At 39.3% G+C, this 22,340-nt stretch overlaps 1 protein-coding gene across 3 annotated transcripts in view; it reads right to left on the bottom strand.

Moving 5' to 3' along the window:
* The window catches only part of LOC128423245 (uncharacterized), a 48,494-nt gene that overhangs the window by 3,507 nt on the left and 22,647 nt on the right, over positions 1-22,340 (bottom strand). For all 3 annotated transcript variants that reach the window (XM_053408185.1, XM_053408187.1, XM_053408186.1), the window contains 6 exons: positions 20,313-20,467; positions 19,749-19,826; positions 5,641-5,830; positions 4,428-4,555; positions 2,526-2,642; positions 15-125 (listed from right to left, as the gene is read on the bottom strand). In XM_053408185.1, coding sequence (XP_053264160.1) covers positions 15-125; positions 2,526-2,642; positions 4,428-4,555; positions 5,641-5,830; positions 19,749-19,826; positions 20,313-20,467 — 779 coding nt within the window. The remainder of the gene's footprint in view (positions 1-14; positions 126-2,525; positions 2,643-4,427; positions 4,556-5,640; positions 5,831-19,748; positions 19,827-20,312; positions 20,468-22,340) is intronic.

Genomic DNA, 22,340 nt, shown 5'->3' with positions numbered 1-22,340 from the left:
GAAGTCACACTCACCTTTTGCAATTTTTACATAATTTCACAACTGCATCCAGGGAGATATTCTTGCACAAACTCAGCTTCACACATTCCAAAGTCCTGAAGCAGAAGCTAGCCAACAGGCAAACCCTGAAGCCCATAAACAAGACACAAGCTACAAGTTAAGTTCCGCTTTTGAAGTAAGATTTGAAAAGCAATTTTGCTCTATGAAGTCACTTCTCGGATTAAGTACACAGCACATTCTAAACCATCAAAGGTCACCTATTCCTGATGGACACAGCACTAGGTGAAAAGCTATTTCATGCTTTAAAGACCAGCTACTTATTTGCAAGATGATTCAGACATTTTGGGGGTATATGTATTCTACAGGATGTGATGCATTTGCACTCCTTAAATTAGCAATGAAGGGCTTTGCTGTAGGAGAAGCCACAGTTCACATTTTCTTAACTTTGTTTCATGCTTCTCCATAAAGTATTTATTTTGTCGTTCATTTCTGAAGGTCACATACAAGAGGTTAGCTTCTACACCAGGGTTACCAACCTTGATGGACCAGTTGGTACATTTTGAATTCTGGGAGAGTGTTGTGGGTGCCAGTCACAAAATACCGTAGTTGGCATGGGGGGCATAGTATAACACAGAATTAGAGAACCTCATGTTTATCATAGGAAGTCAGTTATATCCTGCTGGTCCTGATTGTAGACATACAGCTGTTAAAGTCACAAGTGCTCTGCTTTCCCTAATGCGAATCCTAAACCAAAAGCTCAGCTGCCCTTCTGTGCCCAGTTTCCAGGGACTATTCCCCATTAAACCTAAGGAGATTTATTTCTGAAGTAAGCAATGCATACCAGTGACTTCTTAAGGAGTGCAGGGACATCATTTCATGTACAGTAGGATATATCCCTGCGTCTTGTTGCAACGTTTTCACATTTTGCACTTGCCATTTGGGGAAAGTCCTCTTTTAACACCCACCCATACTTACTGTGTACTAGTATTTGCAAAAAAACCCCAAAACTTCCAAGGAGTACCTGATCTCAGTGAAAACCACCACAGGAAAAGTATATCCTGGTTGCCAGGAAAAAGGGAAGGGAAACCATGGAGATTCCAAGGTCTGCTAAAAAAATAAGATGGAAGCAGGGAAAGCAGACTAATGGGGAGCAGAAAATAGAAGCTCTTAGGATCCCAGGGATTTCTACTGTCTGGTATCCAAACAACTCACTTAGCTCTGACTCCACTCATTTGCTTAAAAACACTGACAGACGGGAACAGCCAGACCAGCTCATTTTACCTAGATTGCTTAGAAATTGTTTAGAAGGGCACCTGCACATTTCACCTCATAGCTTTCTTTCCAGGAGGGCTAGTTTAGAGTCTGAGAGCTTAGCCTAGAGGCCCCAGTGAAGGCCTTCATGGCACCCAGAGGTTCCAGGTTGGCAGTCTCTGGATTAAATGTCCAAAACATTCATTAACCATCAGCTTCAATATACTTAACAAGGATGCAGCTTGGGTGGGGAGAGGGGGTTATTGGTTTATTTTTGTTCTTTTTTATTATGCATGGTTTTGTATCCTGAGATTTACAGATGAGACTTAATAAATTAATAAAAATAATATTATTCAAGTATTTCAGAGCCTGTTGCTACAAGATACTGATCTGCTTGCAGCCAGTGGGAGTGGAGGGCAATGCAATCAAGAAAGTCCATCAATATTATTACAGCAATTTAGCTGAATGTGCTGCAGTCTGAATAACTGCAAGGAGGACATGTTCCAGTGCTGTGACATTTAAATCCACTTAGTTCATAGAAGAAAAATAGCTACATGAGAAGCAGCTGGAAACATTTCTGAAAATAATGGAATCAAAAAGTTAAACAGAGCAGACCAATCAGATGAAGCCAGGATTGTCCAGCAGTGCTAGAATGCATCTAAATAACATAACGCACTTACAATTATATAGCTGTTGCCATAGCTACCTAGGAAACAGTCTTAATGCTCTGCAAATCAGAATGGGAAATTGAAGGGTTCGGGGAAAAGCTCTTAGGTTATTTTGTCTACTCTCCACTCTGGATCTTAATTAGCAGATCCTCAGCTTCTGGGGGTGAAAATCCAGTCATGATGAAAAGGGAGATTACAAATTGCACCTACGGGTAATAACTGGAGCTTAGTAGCCTCTGATGCACACCAGGTTACTTTAGCAACCACAAAAACCACTCTCCTTTTTAAATGTAGATAATAAACTAATCAGAAATAGTCTTTATGCTCTACAACAGCCATATGATGTGTCAGTAGCACAAGGTACGTAGCCTGAAAGGGAGATAGTGAAACTCCAAATTTTGCCTGAAAATAAATCAGTTCAAACCACAAATTTGGAGCTGAACTGTCCCGCCCTGTCTCATTCCCCAGGCAGGCTGCAGAAACATGGGTGTCAGGAGGGCAGCTCCACCGTACCATTACTGGCTGCTACTGTTTGAAGGTCAGATTACATTTTTATTGCATATTTCCTTGAACACGTCACTTGCAAAATGTCCTCAAACACCCTACCCTCTTTTGCTGGTTGCAGTGGAACTTAAATCAAGGAAAGAAAGCTTCCGGCATCTCCCCGCCAAAGCTTGAACTCCAATGTCAGTGACCTCTTTACAGCCACTAACATCCAGGTACCTGCAGCAATTTAAAAAGAAAGAAAGAAAAAACCAGCATCCATATATAGCAATCAGCTGATTATGTAGATCAGAGGTAAGTGTTTAAAGTAGTTATGGCAGCTCCATTTAGTACATGGTTGGTGTTTATGATCCAACCTTGTAGCAGACTAAACTAGCAAGTACGCACATAAGGATGGGTGCACCTTACCGATTGTGTCATGACATCGTGTCAGGGCAGTTCCTGACAATATTTATACATGGTTACAGAGGAATAACTTGAGCTTCCCCTTTTAACACTTCCCAGGTAAGATGGGAAGCAGGAATTTGCACAGATGTGCACAGAGCTCACACATTTCACCAAAGAGGAGATTCACAAGTTTATGTTTCCTGTGTCACCACTTGTAACACTGAAAATTATTTTTATAGTACAAAACTCTCATTACTTGCAAAAAGGAAATGGGGGAAAAGAGAAAGTTAAATTAAAGTACATTTGTTTCATTTGTGGTCATTGAACAAGCAAATCTCCAAACTTGGCTTTTGATTCTCTTGTCTGCAGTATTAATTTAAACAATTTCATATCGCAAGGTAAAATCATAAAGCTGTAATAAAACACTCTGCTGTAAAGCATCTTGTAAATAATCCATAATGATTTTAGAAAAGCTTTCTACTTTATCTCTGCCACATGGTTTGTTGGACAACTAATTAACCAATTAGGAGATGATGCATAAAATACTTATGATGGTGTGTCTTCAGTCCAAATAAATATATTGAATGTGTTATCAAATAAGAACACTGTATAAAATAAAACAATGAACTATGAGTACAAGCCAGTTTTATCTACCCTTCAAACTTATCACCATGAACTCATGAAATCAAAGGCAATCTAAGAATACAATCGGTCGTCAGCCAGGAAAAAGCCAATCTTTCAAGGATTAAGTGGTAATAATGCTGACAAAATTCCATGCTACTCAAATAACTGACTAACTCTGTTTTAGAAGCAAGATAAATGGTTCCTTAAAAAGTCATTCTACACACACCAATCACTGTCTTTGGGCTTTCCAAAGACTGCCATTATTGGGGAATCACCTTTCTCCAAAGTCAGTTGAGGAATGGTGTAATGGCCCCAACGAGAATGGGTTTTGTTATCATATGCTCCATCCCAATTTCTCAGGTAAATTTCCCTTGTTAGGCCCCACCTGAACTATATGTTTAAAGCTGTATCATGGGACTTTAAATAATGCTGGGAACCCTAACTGCAGTGCAAATTTCACTCTCAAGTAGCACTCCAACTTGAACACTATAATGAGATTTCCTTTTCAAAAGCTAGCATTTAGAATCTAAGATGCCCTGAACTACTTTTAAAAATCATTAATAATTGTACATTGCCATGCATTTCCAAGTGTCATGTAATGAGGTACCAAATGTGCAGTGTTTTGCTTGGCTACTACAGAATTGCATGCTTCTCTGTAAAATGAATATTTTTATTTTACGATTGCGTTTTGCGCGTATATGGCATCCACCACAAACACTGAATCATGCCATGCTCCTGTAAGCAGGAACACCACATCACCCAAAGGGTTAAAAAACGACAGTGTGATTTAAAACACCTGAGAACAATAATGATGCGGCCAGGGCAGGACTTTGCAGGAGAGGTCTGAAGCCCCAAAGTATTATAAAAGGGTTCTTCATTAGACGATTAAGTCTGGTGTGCTGGTGGCCTGTAAGACCTTTAAGTCTAGAGTTGAAAGATTACTTGCACCATTGAATAACAAATGCATTTACAATAGCTAGTCTTCAAACATACCTGATTGCTGGTAAGCCAATGCTGATTTCTAAAAGGCTTATATCAGTTACTTGGGAGCATGAATTGAGAACCAAACTTTCCAGTTTAGGACATTTCTTCACAATTAAATGTACAACACAATCCCTCACCTGTAGCCCAACAGGAGAGAGAAAAAGGAAACACAACAATTTGGGTAGCATTCTTCATCTAGTGCAGCTCTACAACCTTATTGCCACTGTCATGCAGGCCTCTCTATTGCAGTTTCAACCAATTGAAAAGGAAGGAATGCATCAATAGATATGTAATAGTCAGACTGGCCAGTTGGCTACGCTAGTTGTGACAGTCTTATCAACCACAGCAGTCCTACGCAAAACAAGAGGCACTTTTCCTGAGTCGCTGCAAGATTTGTTCTGCTGTGAAATAAAAACCACCTACTCAAAAAACGTACTCGCATAAAATGGCAAAATAGCAGCTGTTAAGAAAACAAATACTGAGAATGCACAGTCATATGGCAATAAACTTTTATATAGCTCACTGCTGTTTTTCTCCTCCGCAGTTCTGACACAATCACAGACAACATGAAATATATATATATATCAACATGACTTTTGCATTACAGTAATAATTATAATAAACCACCACATCTATCTTCCCTCTGTAGTTTCGTCAACAGACGGAGTCCTCATGCTGAAATACTTCATCCGTCAGCAGGCAAGTTAAATGCAATTAGCCTAATTTGCACTCCATGCGCATGAACATGGTTGATGCTATATCACAGTTGGACAATATGCTGTATTTAATAATAAATCAGCGTTGTGCTGGAATTAACTCAACTTGTGGTGGCAAACTTTGATTTAAACCATTCACAGTTTGCCACAAGCAAATTTCAGTCACTGCTGAATATAGTCACAAGCATAATTCCAATGAAAACTGTTATATCCCATTTGTGGCCCCTTTTTTTTTTTAACTCACCCTCTGGTTTAGAAGTCTCCGCCCACCTTGCTATCACCATTTTGTAACCTAACTTCAAAGCACTGAAAACTAGAACTTTTTGAAAAGTGCTAAGTGGGATTTCAGATTTCCAGTAAGAACTTGTAACCTGTACATGTGAGCCTTGAATTCATGAATACCCGTGAGTTATGTTTTTCTTTTGCCCACATTCAGCACACACATAACAATTTATTCCACACAAATGAAGACAGGGGAACAAGGGGGGGGGGGACTACCTGCTTACCATATTGAGCCCCGTAAGGTTAACACTAGTTAGCTTTTTCATAGAGCTTATGACTTTAGCCAGGCACTCCTCAGTAATCTTGTGAATTCTGCCAACGTTCAGCACCTCTAGATCTGGACACTTCACAGCCACGGATCTCAAGCATTTGTCAGTAAGAGCATGGCATCCAAGTACTTCCAGCTTCTTAAGGCTAGAAAAGACACGATAGAGAAAAGTAACATGGTTTTCTAATATTATCAGTTCAATGATCATTAAAACCACCACTGTTTAATAAACTTGTTCAGAATGTTTATATATTTTTTAAAAATAAGGCTGCATATGGGTATCATAACTGTATTGATTCCACAACTCCAATATGAAACAGCTTAAGGAAGTAGATGATAAAACTACTAATGAAATTGTATCTCAAATGCTCTAAATAGGTTCATTTGTGCAATTTCACAAATTGGAAGTGCTATAAAAAGAATAACCCTGTGTTCACACCAAGATCAGCAACACCAGCTATTACTTTTTTGATGCCATAAAAGTATGAGGCATCTTATGCTATTAAATATACAATATAGAAGGCTTATGTTATATGTTTAGCATATTTTTCCTCCATTTATTATTAGTATTATTAGTAAATGGTTATAATTACACTTCCAGAATATGGGGGGAAAGAAGAAATTTAAACAGAATATCTGCAGAATTGCAATTACAAAATGTCTGTGAAATTAAATACAATACTGAATTCTATTTTAAAAGGAACTAACCAAGATGAAAAAGGAGGGAGGGAAAGAATCTGTGTCATAACTCTTTTAATAACAGAATAAATCTTAACCAGCCTCACCAACCTGACCTCAAAACCAAGTAAAACCGCAATATATTTTCATTAACCCCAAATCCTTGCTAAAGTCAATAAATGGCTGCCCATTTGATTAACGTGATCAGGATTTGAAGCAGCTTAGAATGTTAACTGGTGGCAGACCCAAGTATTGGTGTACAGATTGACTGTGGTATTTCAATACCACAAAAATACTCTGCAAAGATTAAACTTCAAGGGGGAAACATTTTAGAACATTAGGGTGGGATGGAATGACGTGCAATGATGTAAAGGGTGTGTTTGGTTTAACCAGGAAAAAAATATATTTGCTTCCATCTAAAAACAGCAGGTTGGCAAGTAAATAGTTAGCATAGATAGAGGGAAGGAGGTAAGGGCTAACTCGGGGTGCGGACAGCTGGCTTAGGCACCTAGGCAGCAAGAGTTATGAGATGGCACAACAGAATCAGGAGGTTCAGAGACTGGGTTGAAAGCCCAGGCAGGTGACCAAAGATGCCGTATACCCAATGCCAGCCCTGCTCAAGGACACGGTTAGTGGGAAAGCAAACTTTCCCCTTTAACTATGCCAATGGTTCCCAAACTGTGATCCACAAGCTTCACTTAGGTGGCCCACAGCATGTCTGTGAAGAATGGCAGGAGTTGCCACTGCGAATCGTGGGTGTGGTGGCCGCTCCATTGCTCAAGGAACTTGGCAGCCCACCCACAAGGTGAGCAGGATGGCGTAGAAGTGAAAGGAGGAGGGGGGAATTAACTGGAAAGGAGCAGAGGGGAGTAGGAGCACGAAAAACAGAGCAAGAGGAAGGGAATAAAGAAAAACAAATAAAAGAAGCAATAAAAACACAATTGAAATCATACAGCATCTTAGCGCAATTGCTACAGCAGGTGGACAAGTCATCAAGTGGAGTGCCAAGGCCCTCAGCAGATGTCAAGTGGTCCATGAGGGAGAAAGTCTGGGAACCACTGGATTTATTGAACCAAGCGTGGGAAATGACTGTACATTATAGTCATGTGGCTTAGTATCCAAGTTCTGATGTTACAACTAAACATTTTGGTCAAAGCAAGAGCAGGAAGGCAAACAGAAATGTTGTATCTTTTAACCAAGGGACTCTGAATGAACTCTGGCTTTGTTAATTTGTAAAAAGGCACAACAGTTCATAGTTCATTACTTGTTGTTTTTTTAATAAGATATTTATTAAGGTTTTACAGAAAAAACATAAAAATGCATACATCATAAAAAGAGAGAACAAAAATAACAAAAATACACAAAAAATAAAACAGAGAATACATAATAAAACAATACAGAAAAAAAATAATGAAAAAACATAAACAAAAGAAAATCCATCTTTAACTCTATATTTGTTTAGCCCTGGTTCTTGACTTCCTCACACCTCCCTTTCTTGTGTTCCCATTTTTCCAATCAAATTCAGCAAATCCCTACCCTCTTTCAGTTCTCATTATTAATTATATAACTTAACATAGTATGTCTCCAATCTTTCATCCCTTTTTAGTTCATTCTTACCATAACTTAATCACTAATGCCATATTATTTTTAAAACCAACATCATCTTAGCATTCATAAATTTTTGCAATATTTTTGAAGGTAATCTTTAAATTTCTTCCAATCCTCTTCCACCGACTCTTCTCCCTGATCCCGGATTCTGCCAGTCATTTCTGCCATCTCCATGTAGTCAATTACTCGCATCTGCCATTCTTCCAAGGTGGGTAGATCTTGTGTCTTCCAATGCTTTGCGATGAATATTCTTGCTGCTGCTGTAGCGTACATAAAGAAAGTTCTATCCTTCTTTAACACCAATTGGCCGACTATGCCTAGGAGAAAGGCCTCTGGTTTCTTCAAGAAAGTGTACTTAAACACCTTTTTCATTTCATTATATATCATTTCCCAGAAAGCCTTAATCCTTGGGCACGTCCACCAGAGATGAAAGAAAGTACCTTCAATCTCTTTACATTTCCAACATTTGTTGTCGGGCAGATGGTAAATTTTTGCGAGCTTGACTGGGGTCATGTACCACCTATATATCATTTTCATAATATTCTCTCTTAAGGCATTACATGCCGTAAATTTCATACCGGTGGTCCACAACTGCTCCCAGTCAGCAAACATAATATTATGACCAATATCTTGTGCCCATTTAATCATAGCAGATTTCACCATTTCATCCTGTGTATTCCATTTTAACAGCAAGGTATACATTCTTGATAGCGTCTTAGTTTTTGGATCTAAAAGTTCTGTTTCCAATTTTGATTTCTCCACCTGGAATCCAATTTTTTTATCCGAATTATAAGCCTCTCTTATTTGAAAATAATGAAGCCAATCTCGCACTTTATCTTTTAATTTCTCAAAACTCTGCAGTTTCAATTTGTCTCCTTCTTGTTCTAATATTTCCCAATACTTCGGCCAATTGGCCTCCATATTGAGTTTTTTCAGAGCCTTTGCTTCCATTGGTGACAACCACCTTGGGGTCTTGTTTTCCAATAGATCTTTATATCTTATCCAGACATTAAACAAAGCTTTCCTGACAATATGGTTTTTGAATGCTTTGTGTGCTTTTACCTTGTCGTACCACAAGTATGCATGCCATCCAAATGTATTGTTAAAACCTTCTAAATCCAACATATCTGTGTTCTCAAGAAGCAGCCAGTCTTTCAACCAGCAGAATGCTGCTGATTCATAATAAAGTTTAAGGTCTGGCAGGGCAAACCCACCTCTTTCCTTTACATCAGTTAATATTTTAAATTTTATTCTGGGCTTTTTGCCCTGCCAGACAAATCTAGAAATATCTCTCTGCCACTTCTTGAAACAATCCATCTTGTCCACAATTTGCAATGCTTGAAACAAAAATAACATTTTTGGCAATACATTCATCTTTATAGCTGCAATTCTACCCAACAAGGAAAGCTTCAAATTCGACCATATTTCTAAATCTTTTTTTACTTCTGACCAGCATTTCTCATAATTATCTTTAAATAAATTCAAATTCTTAGTAGTCATAAAAACCCCTAGATATTTTACTTTCTTAACCAATGTTAAGCCTGTCTCTTTCTGAAACCTCTCCTTCTCTATCGGTGTTAGATTTTTCTCAAGCACCTTAGTTTTAAACTTGTTCAACTTAAATCCTGCCACATGACCAAATTCTTGAATCAGTTCTAATACCCTTTTCGTACTAGATTCTGGCTCCTGTAGCGTCAAAACCAGGTCATCTGCAAAAGCTTTCAATTTATAGTGTTTAACTCCGACCCGGATACCTTCAATCAGACGGTCCCTTCTAATCATGTTTAGGAGAACCTCCAGGACCGAGATAAAAAGTAATGGAGAGATAGGGCAGCCCTGTCGTGTTCCTTTTTCTATCTTAAACTCTTCTGTCACCACATTATTAACTATCAATTTGGCCTTTTGTTCTGAATAAATTGCATTTATACCATTTTCAAACCCTTGTCCCACCCCCATTCCCTGAAGATTTTTCTTCATAAAATTTCAAGAAATATTGTCAAAGGCCTTCTCCGCATCTATAAAAATTAAAACTGCTTTTGTGTTAATATTCACTTGTAATTTCTCCAAAATATTAATTATATTTCTTGTATTGTCAGACAAGTGTCTACCTGGGAGAAAGCCAGCTTGGTCCTTATGTATCTCTTCAGCCAGTACCTTTTTTAATCTATTAGCCAAAATATCAGCAAAAATTTTGTAATCCACATTTAACAGGGATATGGGGCGGTAATTCTTAAGTTGTTTCTTTTCAGACTCAATTTTCGGTATAAGTGTAATAAAAGCTTCTTTCCACGACTCAGGCGCCTTCTTCCCCTCCAAAATCTCATTGCATACCTGCTTTAATGGTTGAATTAACCAGTCTTTCAAAGATATTTTGCAGTTAACCCATCCGGCGCTGGAGATTTCCCCAGCTTCATATTCTGAATGGCACCTTCAATCTCCTGTTCTGTAATTTTATGGTTCAACATTATCTTATTTTCTTGAGAGATTTTTTGTAATCCGTTGGTTCTTAAAAATTGATCTATATCAGTCTCTTTCTGTGGCCCTTGTGTGTAAAGTTGTTTAAAGTATCTCTGGAAGCACCTTCTGATCTCTGCTGGATTCTGAATGTCCTTTCCTTCTATCTCAAGGTTTGTAATAGTATTTAATTTCTGTCTTTTTTTAACTGCCAAACTAGCAGTTTTCCACATTTATTAGCCGACTCAAACGTCTTTTGTCTCATCTGTTTAATTTTCCATTCTACTTCTTGATTTATCAATTTCATATATTGTACTTGATATAACTTAATTTCTCTCAGAATCTCTTGTGACTTTGGTTTAGATCTTAATTTCTTCTCCCCTTCTTTTATTTTCTCCAGAATTTTATCCTTTTTCTCATTTTGGATTCTCTTTTTAATTGCATTCTGTTGAATTAAAAACCCTCTCATAACCGCTTTGCTTGCGTCCCAGATTACTCTTTTTTCAACCGCAGTTTTCAAGTTTACTTCAAAGTAGTCTCTCAAGGTCTTTTGGGCCTTCTTAGTAACCTCTTGATCTCTTAGTAGGGTGTCATTCATCTTCCATCTGAAGGAACCGATTGGTGTTAATTTCATTTCCATCTTTACAGCATTATGGTCGGAGCAAGTTTTTGGGCAAATTTCCGCCTTTTTTATCTTAGGTGCCAGTTCTCTAGTTATCCATATTTGGTCAATTCTAGTCCATGTCATTTTGGCCTCAGAAAAAAATGTGCCTTCTCTTCCTAAGGGGTTCTTAGTTCTCCAAATGTCACTTAAGTCCATATTGCCAGTCAGTTCAAAAAAGTTTTTCGGTAGTCTGCCATCTTTTGTTACTATCTGTCTCTGTGCCTTGTCCATGTTCCTAGATACCACCCCATTCATATCTCCCATCATAATAATGTTATAATCCATATAGTCCAGCAATGTCTCATGTAACTTCTTGTAAAACTCCGATTTCCCCTCATTTGGTGCATAGATTCCTAGAATCAGAAATTTTTCTCCTTGAAATTGGATTTCAATTGCTAGAATTCTTCCTTGTTCATCTTTAAAAACAAATTTTGGTGATAGGCTTTCTTTTGTGTAAATAACCACTCCTCTCTTTTTAACCTTGTCCGAAGAAATAAATTCTTGGCCCAATCTTTTGTTAATCAATACTTTCCTGTGTAGCCTAATCACATGTGTTTCCTATAGACAAACTAAGTCCAATTGTTCCTTTTTTAATAAATGAAAGACTTTCCTCCTCTTCTCTGGGGAATTCAGACCATGAATATTCCAACTTAATAGTTGCAGAGACATGGTTTGGTAGTTCTATTTTCCTCCAACTGCTCCCAAAAGTTCTTCTTCCTTTGACGGTGGTATCACTTTCCCTGGTTTGTCAGATCCCAAAGGTGTTAGTGCTGAACCTAGTACTCCTGGTCTTAAGGCTCTTAATTCTTCCCCAGCTCCTTTTTGAAGGCCTTCTTCGTGGTCACTCAAAAAATTTTCCTTGTCTTCAACTGATCTTATTTTAACCTTTTTGCCTTTAAAGGTAAAGGACAGCCCCTGGGGGAATTCCCATCTAAAGACAATTTTGTTACTTCTCAATAGGGCCACTAAATCTCCGTAGTTAGCTCTAAGCTCCAGTATATGTTTGGGGGTGTCTTTATAAATTTCCACTCTTGATTCTTTAATCTCAAGAGTCTTCTGAAAGTGCGCACTCAATATCTTGTCTCTCTCTTCCTTTGTTCTGAGGGAGACCAAACAATCTCTCGATCTGTTTTTCCTCGCTCCCTTTCCAAGTCTAAACGCACTTACTATCTTAAAGTCTTTATCTTCTTCCAATGCCCAAAATTTTTCAAATTCCTGTGTGAGATACTCGCTTAGATTCTCTTTTTCAAGTTCTGGTACTGCCCTGATCCTCAGATTATTCTGTTTATCTTTCAAATCAATCATAGACAGAAGTGCTTGATGTTCCCCAATCTGTTTGCACATCGGTTTAATTTCTTCTTCCACAGCCACCACTTTTTCCTTTGCCTCCTCAGCTATTTTTCAGTTTGACGCAGATTCTTCCAGTAGTTTTCTAATGGATTGTGCATTAGAATTCACTTGCTGACTCAAGTTATTAATACTAGCAGCGTTTTGGTCAATTTTAGTTGATTGTTCAGTAACTTGCTTGCTTAGGCCTTCCAATTTTTCATAGATTTTATTTAACACTGAGGTAAAATCCTCTCCTGAAGCCATTCCTTTAGGCCTAGTTTGGTCAAAGTCTTCCTCCTGTGTCACAGGAAGGTCAGGAACAGATGATCTGTGATGCTGAGAAATTATACTGGGCTGCTGTGTTTTAATCTTAGCTGACCTTGTCGTCCTGCCAGTCATCCCACTTCTGTCTGTGAATCAAGGTCAATCCCACGGTCAGCTCTTCCCGTGGAAAATCCCCAAAGCCAAGAATGGAAAATTCCCCCAGTGAATGCACAGTCTCAATGTTCCTCTAGGGGGACACTGTATCCGCCATTAAAGTTACAATTTACAAGTCTTTTTTCCAATTTTCCAAAGTGTCCCCTTGTAAAACTAGCAACAGTTTCAGATCATAGGAAAACCTTCAAGAAACATCACTTTTTACAGAGTTGATCTTGCCAAAGTTACAATGTCTCTCAGTAGTGCAAGTTTCAATGTAACAGTATAGCAGTTTCTAAGCAGCCTGACAGCCCGTTACCGGGAGTTCAATAGTTTCCTCTTTTCTCCCACTCCGCGGATGGAAGGGAAACGATCAACTTATCTTCTTCCCCCCTCTCTTTACTTGGGGGGGAATTCTTCTCTTTGATGCTCAGATTTAGACTTTAGCAGTTCCACTCTCCAAAACATTAGCTTTGAGAGTCTTTGCTTTGAAATCTTAAACAAGTCCGGGAGGCGGACTTCCTGGTTGCGCCTTCCCAGTTCAGTGTCAAATTCAAACTTTTTCCCCCTTAGTCCCAAATTCTTAAAACTTCACCTACTCATGGGTAGTTGTTTGGCAGCCGAATGGTCGCAGGAAAAAGGTCGGCGCTCTCCGGCAACAGCTTTGCGGCTTCACCCCACGGAAAGAGCTCACAGCACCGCGCCAAACTCCCGTTACGCTCCGGAACCGCAAATTCGGGGGGCGCTAACGGTGCCCGCTGAGTCCCACGGTCGCAGGCTTCTTCTGTCTGCGATTTTTTCACGAGGGTCTCCGCTTCGCCGTAGCGGACGACCCGTTTCCGCGGAGCTTCCCCCTCCAAAATCAGAAGGAGACCGCCATTACCGTTGGCGCCACCTCCGGAAGTCATATAGTTCATTACTTGAAGGGAGCATCACTTCATGACTAAAATCAGGAGGCAGCAATAAATGAAAATCTAAGCTGCAAGCTGTAGCTTCAAAACTTCAGATCTCACAACTTTCTGTGCTTGTGGCCTGTCCCCATATCAGTAAACATATCTGATCAGTGAAAGCTCAGCTGGGCCTTTTCCCTCCAGACTTTTGCACTTCAGTGAATATGTGCATTTGCAGTAGAAAACTGGTCAAGGCAGTCCAAATTTCAAGTTTTGTTCTTCCGACCCACAGTTCAGAATTTCCTCTGGTAAAAATGATCTTGATGTGGGTGAAGACGTATAACAAGGTACATAACTAACACTGTTTGCCTATCTTCATGAAATTCCAATTATAATATGCTTTGGTACCCTGGACCTTTATCAACGAGACTACTGATTAACAGAGCAGCCAGCTTCATATTTACTTAGAAGTCTCACCATTTTCAATAAGGTTTGCACCTTAATGAATATTACAACTGTGACACATTTTTTTCCAAGCTGAGGCATCACAATAACTGGACCAACACAGAGACAATAATTTTTTTACAAGGAAGATTTTCACCAGAATCCATTGACTTGCCAAACACAATTATATAGAAAACCCTGAAAATCTCCTCATTTGAAGCTAGAGGCAGGCAGCATGGTATAAGCTGGGCAGAACTGAGACAGTTAAGTTCCCTAACAGTAAATAGCTTGTGTGACATATTTGTTACGTGTGCAGTGTCATGAACTTCAGAACAGATATATTAAATCATGGAGCACATGGGGAAAACTGCATCCTATTCAACATCCTACGAAGTGCCAATGGCAGCTTCTCTTTCTTGTTGAATAATAACTTTGGGAGGGGGCCATTTTTTCCAAAATCAACATGCACAGGTAAAGGACTAACCCACCCCTTCCAACACATCATAGTTCTAATTCTGAGTAGTTGCTGTTTATTTACTTTAAAAACCAGATACATAAAATGCATTCACACTTTTTACATATTGTCCAGCTTGGCCCTCAGGTGACAGACTGTGGGTTCTGTTAAAAGTGGTAGATTAATGTGAGAACATGTGCAGTTAAGCAATTCAGATATGCTGAAATAACGCTTCCAGATGGGGCTTAATTTGCAAACTGAAATATTGCAAGTGATTGGTTGTCAGCAGGGTTTTTTTAAATATTTTTATTAGATTTGCCTCAGAGAGGTTAAATCCAGATTAAATGGGTGGGGGGAGAATACAGCCTGACATTTTGATGCCAACTACACTGTGTGGCTACTTTTTTTAAAAAAATGTATCTGTGGGAGATCCTGCAATCAACAACTTCCTGGAAGGGCCCAAAGTATGAACCAGCTTTTCACCAGAGAGAAATCCATGTAGGCTGTACCCACAAAGGAAGTTAAAAATATTTTTCATAAAGTGAAAACCTAAGGAAACTCTGGGAAAACAATAAGAAAAACAAATGTGCGACAGCAAATCAGGCGGGCGACATTCTGATTTATTTATCAGTAGCTCCTGGCTGTGTTGCTCCTGCCATGTCTTAAGCGGCTCTGTTATATTTTCCTGCATTATCGCAGATGTCTTCGCAGTCATACTTGCACTCTGTGCTGAAACACAAATTCATCGTATGCTTTTATTGCACTCAGCTGGAGTATTCCATATCATTAAAGTGCATCTGCCATGTGTAAACACATCAGCAAGAAGAATCATCGCACTATGCCATGCCATGCTCTGAAATTTTGCAAGAAAAAGAAGTCAAATTATGATGGGGAAAGAAGCCCTTGTTGAAATCAGTCATCGTATGAGAGCACCTTTTTAACAATCAAGGCAAGGAGCCAATACTGATTAAGCCACTTAAAATAAGGTATTTTGTGTCTTGTTCTGTTCTAATTTTACAGCCATGACAATCAAAAAGTAACTTCTCAGCAGATTATATTCATGTAAATCTGACGCTGGAGATATCAAGGAAAACTCGTTTTGGCTCTATGTCACTTCACATAGCTGCTGGTGCCATGTTAGGTCTGAAGTCAGGTGCTACAGTATTAGAAGGGAACAGTGTCTTCCCTAACATTGGGCCCTGGGGTTCTGTTGCCTGACCCTATGACTACTGGCACAATGGCTTAAATGGCAAAGTCAGTGCTGTTTTTCTAGAAAAGAGGTGCCGGAACTCACCATGAACGCCTACCTCGTTCTCTTATAATGGAAATGGCGCCCACCTGAGAGGTGCCAGAACTAAGTTCCAGTGAGTTCCTGCTGGGGGAGAAAGCCCTGTGCAAAGTAATGATTGAACAGAGGCGAAACTAGGCTTTATTTCACATAGGTCAAAGACCTCCCTTGCACATCTGTGTACACACATACACAGGCTGGGAGCCTCAGGAGGCTTTACCTGGGGCAAAAAGCCTGGCTAGTCCCGTCCCGCGTCGCTACAGCTTGAACTAGACATAACATATTCAAAACATCTTTACATTTAATGTGAATTTAAAAAAGGAATATAGTAGCTGCTGGGGGGGTTATAATTATCAAGATTGTAGCAAAAACAAAACAAAAAATTCCTTCCAGTAGCACCTTAAAGACCAACTAAGTTAGTTCTTGGTATGAGCTTTCGTGTGCATGCACACTTCTTCAGATACCAAGATTGTAGCAGGCATTGATGGAGCATTTAATCTTTCCCTCCCCTGCTGTGGTCCTGATGAAAATCACTCTTCTAGAGCTGCTATTTGCATTGGGTTGAAAGCTCCCATTCCTCAGTTTTGAAATACCTTCTTCTTTAATTTAAAAAGATAAACCTCCCGTATTTTGTTTTGTTGTTGTCTTTGCAATGAGTAGGCTTTTAAAAATAGGAACTGTTACTCACAGGAATTAATAAAATACAATTCTTTAAGCATAAATTATCCAAAATGGAAAAAAGAGCCAGCATTCTGAAAATATTGAAGGAATTAGAGCAAATCAATACAGATTAGACAGAGCAGTACAAAAAGCAATTCCCAGACAGTCCTGTACAGAGTCTCAAATAAACAGCCCGGAACATCAAGTCCAAAGGCTTCAACAACAAAAGAACCTCTTGGATTCAGATACTTCATACATATTAAGCAGAATGAACCACCTAAGTAGAATGACCCATCTAAATTAAGATGCCTCTTAATGGAAAGAAATGGGGTTTTGGTTTTTTATAATGCAGAAGTATATGTGGGCATGATCTCATACAACAAATAATTGGAGCAGCCAGATCTTTACAGACTGTGTATAATGATGGTTTTGTTTCTAACCACTATGAAAAAACTATTATGTATCTAAGATATAATGAAATACAAACAAGCTAGAATTATGTGGAAGAGTAGGGACGGGCCCACAACTCATATTTCTTTATTCATGCACATATATACAATAGCCTGGCACGCGGGTGGCGCTGTGGGTTAAACCACAGAGCCTAGGATTTGCCGATCAGAAGGTTGGCGGTTTGAATCCCTGCGACATGGTGAGCTCCCATTGCTCGGTCCCAGCTCCTGCCAACCTAGCAGTTCAAAAGCACATCAAAGTGCAAGTAGATAAATAGGTGCCGCTCCAGCAGGAAGGTAAATGGCATTTCCGTGCACTGCTCTGGTTCGCCAGAAGCGGCTTAGTCATGCTGGCCACATGACAAGCTCCCTCGACCAATAAAACGAGATGAGCGCCGCAACCCCAGAGTCGGTCACAACTGGACCTAATGGTCAGGGGTCCCTTTACCTTTACCTTTTATAAAATAGCCTAATAGTTCAGCCTTGGCATGTCTTACCTTCCAGATTTCACGGTATAGGATGGGTTTAGTTCTTATTGATTTGTAAATGAACCTGCTGGGAGTTGCACCTTCATGTAAATACTAAATGTTTCTGTTTTTGGATGCCATAGACGATAACATAAATCCTGTAATTCATGGACCCAATTACACATGCAGGACTGCCAAGTAACTGGAAACAGAATTCTCCCACCGTGACTTTGCCAACATGATTTTGAAGAACACCTGAATAGGGCTCATATGATGACAAACATAGGTGCAGGTATGATTTGAAGGCCAGAGGTTAATACGAAGGGAAATATTTATTGCACATTCTCTTTAAAGTTCCAAGGCAGCACTGGGTGAGGCATAAAGTAAAAGGGATTGTAAGAAAATTGTAATTACAGAATATAGATCTGACTGGCTTAAAACTGGCAAAATGAACAGAGGTTGAAGAGAGAAAGAAATATGCAAAGCTTTGACAGACGGTGGCTACCATCTGTTAACAATGGTTTTGCATTGTATTCATTTCCCATGATATTACATGCCTTTTAATAAGTTCATTGTCTTCATTTGTCTTGTTAGCACACCTTGGATAAAATGCATCATAGGGGTAAAATTAATTTTAAAACATTAACCACTAAACTTTTTGTTGCCCTGGGCAGGCACCTGCTGTATATGAGTCGTAGCCAGCCTGAGACAGACAGTATTTATTGACTAAAACTTTCTAGGCAAACACACAACCAAATGAAAACTGTACCTGAGAAGTTAGTGTGAATTCTAAAAAAAAAAAAAAAAGAAATCCTGTCCTTTTCATTTTTATAACTAAATACAGGTTCAGAACCCCAACACCTTGTACATACTTTCAGCTTTAATAATTTGGCATTGAATTGGCCAAATGACTATTTCCAAGGAATAGCTCAAAGCAAAATGTAAAAAGCGGTTACTTTTGCAACTGAAAGTTTGTGCTAATTTAAGGCACTATCCCTCAATAATGCAACATTGTTCTGAGGGCAATTAGAAAAAGGGTATGAGGGAATGTGATGCTAACAGCCAACACCAAGATGAAGGTCTACCAGGCTTTGCGCGTTCAGCACTCTGTTTTATGGAAGTGAGTCATGGGCAACTTACAACCGTCAGGGGTGATGCTTCAGATGTGCTGTGTCAGGAAAATTTTGGGCATCACATGGCAGGACAGAGTTTCAAACAAAGCTGTGTTCTCCCAAGCCCACTCCTGGCTTGGTCATGTCCAAAGAATGGAAGATGGCAGAATCCTCAAGGATGTGTTCTATGAGGAGCTGGCTTCAGGCACTGGGCTAATTGGCAGACCAAGTCTGCAACACAAAGATGACATGACATGAAAGCTGGCAATACGAACCTTGCCATGTTGCAATCCCCTGCAGATGACCTTTATGCCTGAAGACAGACAGCCCAGGCATGTATCTATAGCAGTGACCAGAGGAGGAAGGAGTGCTGGAAGGAGTGCAGAAAGAAGAAACCCCATAGTGTATCCACATCAGCACAACCAGACGCCTTCACCTGCCCCAGCTGCAACAAAGCATGTCTCTACAATATCAGCTGCTTCTTTGATAACGATTTGTAAATTATGGCATGCTATTGCACTCATGCCTGTTGTCTTTGTCCATGGAGTTTTCTTGGCAGGGATACTGGAGTGGCTTGCCAGTTCCTACTCCAGGTAGATCACGTTTGGTCAAAACTCTCCACTATGACCTGTCCGTCTTGGGTGGCCCTGCACGGCATAGCTCATAGCTTCTCTGAGTTTTTGAAGCCCCTTCGCCACGGCAAGGCAGTGATCCATGAAGGCTCCAATACTTTGGCCACCTCATGAGAAGAGAAGACTCCCTGGAAAAGACCCTGGTGTTGGGAAAGATTGTGGGCACAAGGAGAAGGGGATGACAGAGGACGAGATGGTTGGACAGTGTTCTCGAAGCTATGAACATGAGTTTGACCAAACTGCGGGAGGCAGTGGAAGACAGGAGTGCCTGGCGTGCTCTGGTCCATGGGGTCACAAAGGCTCGGACACGACTAAATGACTAAACAACAACAACATTGCACTCATATTCTACTTTGAGCCATCAACATCTGGTTGGCTACTGCAAGAACAATATGCTGGACTAAATAGGCCTTGGTCTGATCCATTTATGTTCTTATCTATGCCAACAACAGCAAATAAATAAAATGCAGTGTTTTCTACTCGTATTGTGGTGCAGTTACTGCTGGTATATGAATTACCTTTTCCCATGCTTTTCAATCAAGGCATTTACTGCATCATCTGTAATCTGGCATCCATTAGTAGAAAGGCACTGCAATCTAAAACAGAGAGCAACAACAATTATCTTCTTTTATTTGAGCAATTAAGCAATATGCAGCCCAGATTTGAGCTTATGTTATGATTTCTCTACACAGATATTCTACCTACATAGGAAGACACCTGAAAGCATGAAAGGTAGTATAGATCAGGGGCAAATGGTAGACTAGTAGATTTCTCAAAGACCTGAAATAGATAGACAGGGTTTCTGACTCCCAACAGTTTAACAACAACAACAAAACATTTACTATGGCTGGCATTTAGTTAACTAATTTTTTGCTATGGCTGGTCATGTATTTCTCAGCCTCCATGTTCCATCCTCACCTGTTAAATGCAAAATATGTTGCAATATACACCCTCAAAAAAAAAAAAACCCTAGTCTGGAGGACCCCTTAATCTCTTTGTTTCTACAGATCCATTCTACAAAATGGTACCCAATTGTGCACAACAGTATGAAGAACAACAAATGTTTCGGTTTTTAATTGTACCTTATAGATGATGCTACTAAGGCAATGAGTCCTGAATCAGTAGCTCCTGTCCAGCTAACATCTACAGTTGTCAGGTTATGGCAAAAGGTGCTTGCATGAAGCAGAACTTTGTCCCCTCTAAATCCAGGACCACTGCAGTTTTTTATATTCAGTTCCTATGTGCAAAAGAAAATTCCAAGTGTGGGTTCATTAAAATGACTTTTCTTCTTTGATATTATTATTATTATTATTATTAATAATAATAATAATAATAATAATAATAATATTGTCATAACATTTTCAAGCAACCTCATTTAGGGGTTAGGAATGCCAGAATTAAATAAAAAAAAGAGGGGGTGGTATTCAGTGTCCTCTTACTGACAGAGGGGAGGAAGGGAAAGGAGAATGTTAGCCGCTTTGAGACTCCTGATAAAGTGATAAAGCGGGATATCAAATCCAAACTCTTCTTCTATCAGCAGAACAGGGAGGCAAGCCATTTTACTTTATCCCCTTCTCCCCACTGTACCTCCCACATTGTTCCAAAGGGCCTCAATTCTCTGAAGCAGATTTGTGAGAGATGTGGTTGGGCTACAGGAGTGAAGGGGAAATTGGCACACACATACACACAAATCCCCAACCCAACACGGGCCTCCAGGTCTGACTGATGGAAGCTTTCATTGGATCAAAGTGCCTTCCATCAGTATAGGGACATACTGAATGCAACCCAACATATTTTATACAGCACATTTTCCTTTTAGCCCTAACCCTAGGCAAAGCTTTTATGAAATCAGGCTTTATTTGTTTATATAATGCTACCAAGGTAGAATACATAGGGTTCCTAGTTTGTCGCCACTGACCAGCTCTACACCTGCTTAGTTCCTGAAAGGTAGCTGGATCATGTGCCTTCAGACCGTGGCCTTATCATAAATGAGATGTCTGCAAGGTCAATGAATATTATTGAGATTCCTACTGCACTAATTTCAGCCTCAACTGTGAGTTGCAGCAAATATTCAGCACTTTCATGGCTCTTCAGAAAACAAAGTAATCTTGTTGGCTTGCATATCAAATTGTTATCTCCTGCTCTGATCGGTCATGGTTCATTTAGATGTTTCCACTGCAGACGCACGCAAACACACTCCTTGCCCTCATTTGAGCTAATAATAAATAATTCTTATGTCATGGATCAGGAAAATACTATATTGTAAAAAGCATAAGAAAATACAAAACTGGGATCCTTCCAATCAAGAAGTAAAACATCCTTTCCTTTGGTTTGCTTTTATGCTAGCTGGAGCTTCACTTATTTCTTAGCAGGCAGCCGTAGATCCAGTGACTTCACTGTCAGTAGGGATGGATGAATCTGCCCACTTTGGTTTTTCTCATTTTCCGATTCTCAAGTTCAGTTCTCCACATTTTTTTATCAGTTTGCAATTATTATTTTTTTAAATAATAATTATGGAAATTAATCAGCACAAATTTATCCCAATATACACATTTTTGCAAAGCATATTTTTTCTAATATTTCTAAAATGAATTTTTGTATGTGATTTTCACTAATAAATGCAGTTGTCTGCACACTTTACCTTAGTCACATGCCACCCTGGGTTCTTTTGTAAGGAAAGGGAGGATACAAATCTAATAAATAATATAAATAGCATATGCGTTTTGAAGGATATATTTTGGTTAGTTTATTGTTCTGGAAATTAAGTAAATTTGCCTTTAAATGCAAACTTAACCAAATTTCTCCCCTAGTCTTAGCTAATAGTAATGTTTCCTTAATGAAGGCTATTAGGCTCTAACTTTTAATTGCTAAACCAATATTCATAAAACTTCAGAGTGCTAATGGTGGAAATCTGTGTGGCTACAAATGGGTCAACCTTAACTTTTAAAATTTACGAGTAAACATCTATGGCATGACCAGTATAAAATCTACAACTTTAAAAATACATGATAGAAAATGTCCACATTGAGCTTTGCATTCATAAAAAACAAAAAGTGTGTTATGAAATGTTGCCATTCATTTTTTATAATCCCTCAGATGTCCCTAAGTCA

Source organism: Podarcis raffonei, chromosome 11 (assembly GCF_027172205.1).
Source record: "Podarcis raffonei isolate rPodRaf1 chromosome 11, rPodRaf1.pri, whole genome shotgun sequence".
Taxonomy (NCBI): Eukaryota; Metazoa; Chordata; class Lepidosauria; order Squamata; family Lacertidae; genus Podarcis; species Podarcis raffonei.
Note: the sequence above shows the minus strand (reverse complement) of the source record. Positions and strands in the feature narration are given on the sequence as shown.